Source organism: Xyrauchen texanus, chromosome 33, assembly GCF_025860055.1.
Source record: "Xyrauchen texanus isolate HMW12.3.18 chromosome 33, RBS_HiC_50CHRs, whole genome shotgun sequence".
In the NCBI taxonomy this organism is placed as follows: domain Eukaryota; kingdom Metazoa; phylum Chordata; class Actinopteri; order Cypriniformes; family Catostomidae; genus Xyrauchen; species Xyrauchen texanus.
The window spans coordinates 39,594,217-39,604,216 of NC_068308.1; the positions used below are offsets into that span (position 1 = coordinate 39,594,217).

At 39.5% G+C, this 10,000-nt stretch overlaps 2 protein-coding genes across 2 annotated transcripts in view; one reads left to right on the forward strand and one right to left on the reverse strand.

The window, feature by feature from the left end:
* Nucleotides 1–2,662: 2,662 nt before the first annotated feature.
* sar1aa (secretion associated, Ras related GTPase 1Aa) lies at nt 2,663–6,280 on the forward strand. The gene is made up of 7 exons (XM_052102268.1): nt 2,663–2,830; nt 3,556–3,627; nt 3,701–3,820; nt 3,909–3,974; nt 4,149–4,252; nt 4,335–4,466; nt 5,530–6,280. Exons 2-7 carry the CDS (start codon nt 3,570–3,572, stop codon nt 5,644–5,646), a joined length of 597 nt encoding a protein of 198 aa, XP_051958228.1. The 5' UTR covers nt 2,663–2,830; nt 3,556–3,569; the 3' UTR covers nt 5,647–6,280.
* A 2,681-nt stretch (nt 6,281–8,961) lies between these two features.
* The window catches only part of LOC127626469 (testican-2-like), a 48,175-nt gene continuing 47,136 nt past the window's right edge, over nt 8,962–10,000 (reverse strand). Inside the window, exon 10 of the mRNA XM_052102259.1 lies at nt 8,962–10,000. This exon is cut by the window's right edge and continues 648 nt beyond it. The gene's annotated coding sequence lies outside the window, so the exon portion shown is untranslated.

Genomic DNA, 10,000 nt, shown 5'->3' on the forward strand with positions numbered 1-10,000 from the left:
CATGCACAAACACACCCACACATGCACAAACACACGCACCCATGCACAAACACACCCACCCATGCACAAACACACGCACCCACACACACACACACACACCCATACACACACACACGCACACCCATACACACACACACACACACGCACACCCATACACACAAACACACACCCATACACACAAACACACACACACGCACCCATGCACAAACACACGCACCCATGCACAAACACACGCACCCATGCACAAACACACGCACCCATGCACAAACACACGCACCCATGCACAAACACACGCACCCATGCACAAACACATGCACCCATGCACAAACACTTGCACCCATGCACAAACACACACACCCATGCACAAACACACACCCATGCACAAACACATGCACCCATGCACAAACACACACACCCATGCACAAACACATGCACCCATGCACAAACACACACACCCATGCACAAACACACACACCCATGCACAAACACATGCACCCATGCACAAACACACACACCCATGCACAAACACACACACACCCATGCACAAACACACACACCCATGCACAAACACACACAACCATGCACAAACACACACGCACCCATGCACAAACACACATTAATTCACACATTTTATCAATGTTAAAATACAAACCGAGCATCCAAAGGTCAAAGTTCAGGCAGCTCAAATGTGCTTTATAGTGATTTTTCCCCCATGATGAGGAATGTATTCATTTACATTTTAACGGTAATTTTTGTCATTGGTGTTATATTGTTTAATATGCATGTGGAATATTTATAAAAAAATAAATAAAAATAATAATAATAATAATGGTCTGATCATTAGTGTGTGTTTTAAGATGCATTAGACTAAAACAATTACAAAGTAAATTAATTAGATAAAAAAAAATATTAAACAAAAGTTGTCCTATGAATAAAAAAAATTAAAAATGTTATCAAATGTTTACAAAAATTTCCATAAAGATTTTGAGGATGACCCAATGCACAGCAGGCCTACATTAATAACAATCGAGTTGCCACTATTAATATAAGCTTAAATCAGCATTAAAAACTTTATATTTTAAACAACTCCACTTACATGATACGGATCACTTCGTATTGACACATCAAAGCTGATTTGAAGCTTTTTCCAGCTTCTCCATCTGCGCCTTCATACTATAATCCATCACCGCGAAACAGTGACCAATAGAGCGCAACATTTCCCGCACACTTTTTCAGCCCTCTGGATTCCGGAAGTATTTTCCCCATTCATTGACTTGCGCTCTAAGTCCTCGTGGTGGCGTAGTGACTCGCCTCAATCCGGATAAATCTCAGTTGCCTCCGCGTTTGAGACCGTCAATACGCGCATTTTACCACGTGGCTTGTTGAGTGCGTTACCGCGGAGACCTAGTGCATCTTGAGACTTCACGCTATTCTCCACGGCATCCACGCACAACTCACCACGCGTCCCACCGAGAGCGAGAACCACATTATAGGGCCCACGAGGAGGTTACCCCATGTGACTCTACCCTCCCTAGCAACCGAGCCAATTTGGTTGCTTAGGAGACCTAACTGGAGTCACTCAGCACGCCCTGGATTCGAACTCGCGACTTCAGGTGTGATAGTCAGCGTCAATACTCGCTGAGATACCCAGACCCCCTTTTCCATTGACTTTTAATAAAACCCAACATAAAAGAGTTATAAGCCATGAAGCAAACCAACCAGCCCAAAGATGAATCACGACATCACAAACTTGTTTTGAGGCAATAAAGTATATATATAGCTAAAGGTACAAGACTGTGTACATAACGTCTATCATGAGGGCACGGACTACAATCCCATGAAGCATTGCGAATAAAAAACAATGGGAATATAAAAAACTATTGATTTGAGTTTGTTGTTTAGAAGTATAGAAATAATATATTTTATATTCATTGCTAAATATTCCGATATGTACAAATATATAAGTAGTTTAAGGGTGAAGAGAACCGACTCGATTACGTATTTTACAGTGTGGCACGTTTCGCGGGTTACGTTGGACGCGGTTCTCTGATTGGTGGATCTTTCTCTGCTGCACCATGGGTAATGTAGTTGTTTACGTTGATTTCTGCGATCAAACACGATTTTTAAACAATGAAGTTGAACTAACGCAGACGACTGGCTTAACCAGAAGCATATCCCATCGATGAACAACATCGTAGATCATGGTTGGTCTGTCTTTAAAGATGAATGAATTATCGTTGAAAATCAATTGGTCTATGGGATAAATTAATGGGATTGTTACTTCCGGTATTTAGCAGAGAAGGGACACTTCTATTACAACGAATGGGAGAGACTAAAACGCCCAACGGTCAACGGATATAGAAAAGGAAGTCACACCTTACACGTAAAAGAGCCAATCACCTTTTAGATACAGACATCGCCTGTCAATCAACTCGAGAACGCGCATGCGTATTAGCCAGAACCCTGGAAATAAAGCCTGTATCATTATTTGTTCGCATTTTGCAGTAATGATTTGAGGGTTTATTAATTGCTATGAAAATAATCTCACAATGTAAATACAAAAATAAAAAACACTTTTACGATTGCATTATGTTAAAGAAGGAACATTGTCTAACCAATCAGATGACGCATTAATCATCACGTGACTATAGGCGGAAGTGGCTTACTTGTGTTAAAGATTCTGCGGGATACTACAGAGGCGTCTACAGCGCTTCTATTAAAACGATAGAAAACAGATATTTATCTCTATATAAATAGAAGTATTTTATTACTAACAACATCCGGAGTGGCCGTGACACGCGTCTGTGCGCGTGTGCTGGACTGATAAAGGGTAAGAGACGTTTAAAAACGGTGAAATAGGGTGATAGTTGCGCTCCAGCCGATGCGGGTTTATTCAGGCCCGGATTATGTGTGTTATATAACAACACCTGATAACTCTCTCTCTGTGTGTGTGTGTGTGTGTGTGTGTGTCGCGCGCGCGCGCGCGTGTGCGTGAATGTGTGTTTGTGCATGGGTGTGTGTTGGTGAGTGGGTGTGTGTTTGTGAGTGAGTGGGTGTGCGCGTTTGTGCGTGAGTGGGTGTGTGTTTGTGCGTGAGTGGGTGTGTGTTTGTGCGTGCGTGTGTGTGTGCGTGAGTGGGTGTGTGTTTGTGCGTGTGCGTGAGTGGGTGTGTGTTTGTGCGTGCGTGTGTGTGTGCGTGAGTGGGTGTGTGTTTGTGCGTGTTTGTGGGTGTGTTTGTGCGTGAGTGCGTGTGTGTTTGTGCGTGAGTGGCTGTGTTTGTGTACACACACACACACACACACACACAAAGTTTAACCCTTTACTGACATCACAGAGTCTCCTGAACTGAGATCAGCCATGTTAAATTCATTTAAATTATGCATTCCATGCAGCGAAGCCAAAATACAACGTCCACGCATGTGTACGCGGGGGTCGCACAAGGCGAAACGCTCCAAAAATGGCCCCCATTGACTTCCATTGTCTCGCTGTAACCTCGATTGTTGCTTGTTTTAAAGAAAAGGAGGGACGAGTCTAATTTATGTGTTTGCATTTTTAGGAAACACATTTGCGATGTCATTTATATTTGACTGGCTCTACAGAGGGTTTAGTGGAGTACTGCAGTTTTTAGGTGAGTTCAAATGAAACGGGGGCGTTTGTAGTAATCCAGTGCGTGTTATTAATGCCGTCTTTGTTTATTGAAGGTTTATATAAGAAATCTGGTAAGTTGGTTTTCCTTGGTTTGGACAACGCTGGAAAAACGACTCTTCTGCACATGCTGAAAGACGACCGATTAGGACAACACGTGCCGACGTTGCATCCCAGTAAGAGTCGCATTTACTGTAATTAAACTATCAAATGTGTCCTCGCTGTCAAGACGTTTTGTTCTGATCTTGTGCGTTCTGATATCAGCGTCGGAAGAGTTGACCATCGCTGGAATGACGTTCACAACCTTTGATCTGGGTGGTCACGTACAAGGTCAGGACTACAAATCTATATCGATCAAATCAAAGAGCATAGAGAAACACGTTCCGTCATCGTTTACTCACCCTCATGTCTTTCCAAACCAGTATTGTGTAAAAGGTTTTGGAACTACATGAGGAATGAGGAATGAGTAAACGATGACTGAACTGAACTGTGTGCTATTTTCAGCGCGGAGAGTGTGGAAGAACTACCTTCCTGCCATCAACGGCGTGGTCTTCCTCGTGGATTGTGCCGATCACGAGCGTCTGGTGGAATCGAAGGTGGAGCTTGATGTAAGTCTCCGCCCCCCTCGGCCAATCGCATGCCAGACGAGACTCATTGATGAATGGTTTGAAGTTAATCTGTGCATTTTAGGCATTGCTGTCAGATGAGACCATCTCCAGTGTGCCGGTGCTGGTGTTGGGGAATAAGATCGACCGTCCGGAGGCCGTGAGTGAGATGAGACTACGAGAGGCGTTCTCTCTGGATGGACAGACCACGGGGAAGGTCAGTGTTAGCCAATCAGATTACTGACAAAAACTCCTGGTGAATATCCTCATATTTTAGCTGATCGTAACATCATTGACGATAAACTACTTTTGTCAGTAATGTTTTGGTATCTAAATAAACAATATCACACAAGCAAGAGTGCGATATGGTCCTATATCAGCACTACTGTGATTACCTACGTCACTCGACCTGCGGCCGAATCACAGCAGAGCTGATATAGGGTCATATAGCACGATTGCGAGTGTGATATTGCTTATATACAACAGTTCAATAAACAAGTAAAAAAAAAATTAAATGATGGTCATAAAAACGCATTTGTGCATGAAACTACATTATTACGCAATGGATCAGAAAGTGTAGATTTATGAAATTGAAAATATTTACTTAAATATTTATCTGTTTCTCACCCACACCTGTCATATCACTTCTGAAGACATGGATTAAACCACTGGAGTCATATGTGAAAGTGAAAGTGGAGATTTACAGTAAAAAATGACTTAAATATTGATGTGTTTCTCACCCACACCTATCATATCACTTCTGAAGACATGGATTAAACCACTGGAGTCATATGTGAAAGTGAAAGTGGAGATTTACAGTAGAAAATGACTTAAATATTGATGTGTTTCTCACCCACACCTACATATCACTTCTGAAGACATGGATTAAACCACTGGAGTCTTATGTGAAAGTGAAAGTGGAGATTTACAGTAGAAAATGACTTAAATATTGACCTGTTTCTCACCCACACCTTTCATATCACTTCTGAAGACATATGGATTACTTTTATGCTGCCTTTATGTGCTTTTTGGAGCTTCAAAGTTCTGGTCACCATTCACTTGCATTGTATGGACCTACAGAGTTGAAATAAACATTGAAGGCCTGGTTAAAAAAAAATCCAATTCAGTTTTTGAATAAAAATCCACCTGAGACATGTAAAAATGTTGAATCCAGCTGCTTCTTGTGTATCTAACTTTTTAGCAGCTGCTTCGAATAAAGTAAAATTACAAGTAGCTCGACAAGCTTCAAAGTAAACTGATGTCCTGTATGTTGATTTCAGGGTAACGTGTCCTTAAAGGAGCTGAACGTCCGGCCGCTGGAGGTGTTCATGTGCAGCGTTCTGAAGAAACAGGGTTATGGAGAAGGTTTCCGATGGCTCTCGCAATATATCGACTGATTATAGACACGGATCGAATCTCTCCTCACAGATCCATCATGAATCGATTCTGTGTAACATTGTGGCGGAATTACTGTAACTAGGAGACGGCGACTATGAGCGGTTCATTCTAAATAGAATTCTGCGTTTAAAACGTGTCATTCCGAGTTCTATGATGATGTCATCCCTTAGTTACAGTAATTCCGGCAGTTATTTCTGTCCTCAGTGATCATCAGCCCCTGAAAGCAATAATAGATTGTTCCTGTCGTACTAATTTGTTAATTTCTTCATCTTCTGTAGGAAAGTTCTGCATTATAACATCAGATGATGGAGATGTACAGTGTATCAACTGCTGTAGATAATGTTTATGTCTGTGGATGTAATCGTATGTTGTTTATCTTGCATTAATGTTCTGTTCCTGTTGGTGTTTTTTGATTATCATATAACTGGTCTGATATGAGAACACCTACAGAGATATACATTTCTGTGTTTCCTATATAACACAGATGTAAATATTGTATACGGAATATAAGTGTGTTTTTATTGTGATTTAAGTGTACAGAAATCAACAATACCAGACTGTGAAAACAAACATTTTGAAGAAGTTTCACTTTGCATCTTTTGTGGTTCACCCTAGAATAAAAAGTCATCGTTTACTCACCCTCATGTCGTTCCAAAACCGTATTCGTGCTGCTCGTGTTTCCATAGTGATAACGGAAGCGGTCGAGCTACAATTATGACAAAAAAGCATCTCGAAACTAGTGTGAAATGCGATTTAAAATGCAATAAAATAAAAGTGCATGTCTGTTATTAACAACAAATGCGGTTTACAAATCAAATTTAAAGGCCATCAACTTGCCCTAAATGCTGCAGTACATATAGATCATCATTAATGACACAAATGCATTACATTTAAATGAGTAGCCTTTAATTAAATAAAATATCTTACGTTTTATTCATGTAATTTAATAAAAAAAATTATAGATATTTAATAAAAAAATAAAAAATATATATATAGAGAGAGAGAGAGAAAACATTTTAATAAAAAATATATATAATTTAAAATCAAAATATATATTGAATAAAAAAATATAAATAGAGGGAGAGGAAACATTTTAATTAAAAATATATATAATTTAAAAACAAAATATATATTTAATTAAAAAATATATATATATAGAGAGAGAGAGAGAGAGAGAGAGAATTTAGTTTTTTAAATATATATATATATAAAAACATATTTATTTGTCTGGCAATCTCACAGTTCCCGAGCAAGATTGAGCTGGAGAGTGTTTTTCAGCAGAGATTGCATGCTGGTCTTCACTGGTTTAACCTGGTTTAGCTGACTGGTTCTGAAAACCCCTCTAAAACCATCAAACTAGACCAGCTTTACCAGTGGAAACCAGCAAACTGGCTGGTTTATCCCTTTAAGCTCTGAAGGTGCTTTTAAAGATTTCCTGTTTCAGTGGCATACCAACAATTAAAGGCTTATAACTCGACAACAACAACAAAACAAGGACAGTGAAGTGTTTGTTACATCACAACAATGACTAAAGGTTTGCATAGCATGCACACATGATTTTAGTCATGAGATTTCACAGAATGAGTTTCATTCTGTGTCATTTGAGGAATCATTGAGTCATCATTGTGGATTATCTAATGATCTATACATCTGATTATCTTGTGTGTGGACTCGTTTGAAAGATAATCACCTCCTCTAAATAATGATGTGTGACACTTTATGTTCTGTTTTTTTATTTGTGAAGTTATAAGTAATTAAGCAACTATTGTTCACATGAAACATCAATCTCAAAGACATATATTTCGCTATTACTCGCTATATTTTTGTCTGTGAGTAAAACTAATCTGCTGGTTGTATTTCACTCTTTGAGATCTTTCCATCAACATATGACACATGAATATTTGATCAGATTGATCTTTTACTGATTAAATGGTCTGCACTTATACAGCGCCTTTTTAACCTTAGCGGTATTCAAAGCGCTTTACACTGTGACTCATTCACACACTCATGACGGCAGAGCTGCTATGTAAGGTGCTAGCCTGCCATTGGGAGCAACTTGGGGTTCAGTGTCTTGCCCAAGGACACTTCTGCATGTGGAGTCATGTGGGCCGGGAATCAAACCACCAACCCTGTGATTAGCAGCCGACCCGCTCTACCACCTGATAAAAGTGGCTGATAAAAGCTCCGTCAATACAGATATTTCTTCGGAGGAGGTTCTTTTAACAAGTCTGGCACCATAAAAGATTTCTTTGTACACAGAGACAGTTCAGTTATTTACAACATTTTATTTCACACATTTAGAGGTCACATTTTGCCCATGTTCCCACGCTGCCTTTAGGTAGTATCACTATCTGAACATAATGCATCTACATTGGGATCGGACAGGTTGTTTTACTGTTATTTTTACAGAAAAAGAACCAATTAAAGAGCTGTTTGTTGTGAATGATCATGCAACATTTCAAAAAACATTCCAAAACCGACACATTCACTTTTGTAACATTTCATTCTTAAGTATCCATGGAGACGCACAGGCTATAATAAACAGAGCAGAAACATTAAGTAAATGCACATTCAAGTTAAATAACAAACGCTGAGTGGTACATTCATGTTCAATGATACAACAGTTTGTTTTGTGAGCTTTGAAGTTGTTCATTGATGATATGTGCCATTAATCCACCAATAAAAAAAGAGGCAAACAAAGTGCGCCAAAAGAACTCTGCAGCGACCGCCCACTAACACAACCGAGTTGCTCAAACTACTAATATGTTGGTATATATCTGAATGTTTATACTTATAAAATATATTGATTCTACACTTAAAGTGGCAAGAAAAGTATGTGAACCCTTTGGAATAACCTGCTGTTGAAATCTGGTTTGATCATCTTAGTTACAATAATGAACAAACACAATCTGTTTTAACTAATAACACACAAATTCTTGTATTGTTCTTGTATGTATTGAACACATCAGTCAAACGTTCTCAGTGAAGGCTGGAAAAAGTATGTGAACCCCTAGGCTAATGACATCAACAAATGCTAATTAGAGTCAGGAGTTGGCAAACCTGGCATCTAATTACTGAAAGGAGATTGTAGGTGTGGGTTAGAGCTACTTTGACTTATAAAAAGCACTCAAACATTTTGAGTTTGCAATTCACAAGAAGTGTCTGCTGACGTGGACCAAGAGATCTCAGCTGACCTACGATCAAGTACTGTTCCTTTGCATAAAGCTGGAAAGGGTTATAAAGTTATCTGGAAGAGTTTAGATATTCATCTGTCCACAGTTAGACAAACTGTCTATAAATGGAGATGATTTAGTACTATAGGTACTCTCTCTAGAAGTGGCCGTTAGATATTCATCTGTCCACAGTTAGACAAACTGTCTATAAATGGAGATGATTTAGTACTATAGGTACTCTCTCTAGAAGTGGCCGTTAGATATTCATCTGTCCACAGTTAGACAAACTGTCTATAAATGGAGATGATTTAGTACTATAGGTACTCTCACTAGAAGTGGCCGTTAGATATTCATCTGTCCACAGTGAGACAAAACGTCTATAAATGGAGGTGATTTAGTACTATAGGTACTCTCACTAGAAGTGGCCGTTAGATATTCATCTGTCCACAGTTAGACAAACTGTCTATAAATGGAGATGATTTAGTACTATAGGTACTCTCACTAGAAGTGGCCGTTAGATATTCATCTGTCCACAGTTAGACAAACTGTCTATAAATGGAGGTGATTTAGTACTATAGGTACTCTCTCTAGAAGTGGCCGTTAGATATTCATCTGTCCACAGTTAGACAAACTGTCTATAAATGGAGGTGATTTAGTACTATAGGTACTCTCACTAGAAGTGGCCGTTAGATATTCATCTGTCCACAGTTACACAAACTGACTATAAATGGAGATGATTTAGTACTATAGGTACTCTCACTAGAAGTGGCCGTTAGATATTCATCTGTCCACAGTTAGACAAACTGTCTATAAATGGAGGTGATTTAGTACTATAGGTACTCTCACTAGAAGGGGCCGTCCAGCCAAGATGACTCAAAGGACACACCGCAGAATGATCAATGAGCTAAGAAAGGACCCTAGAGTGACAGATAAAGACTTGAAGGACTCACTGGAACTGGTTAACATCTCTGTTCATGAGTCTACTATACGGAAAACATTAAACAGGTGTGGTGTTCATGGCAGAACATCACAAAGGAAGCCGCTGCTTTCCAACAAAATCATTGCTGCTTGCCAGAAGTTTGCCAAAGACCACCTTGACACTCCACAACGCTACTGGGAAAATGTTTTGTGGACTGTTGGTTCAACTAAGGTTGAATTGTTTGGGAAGATCACACAGCAC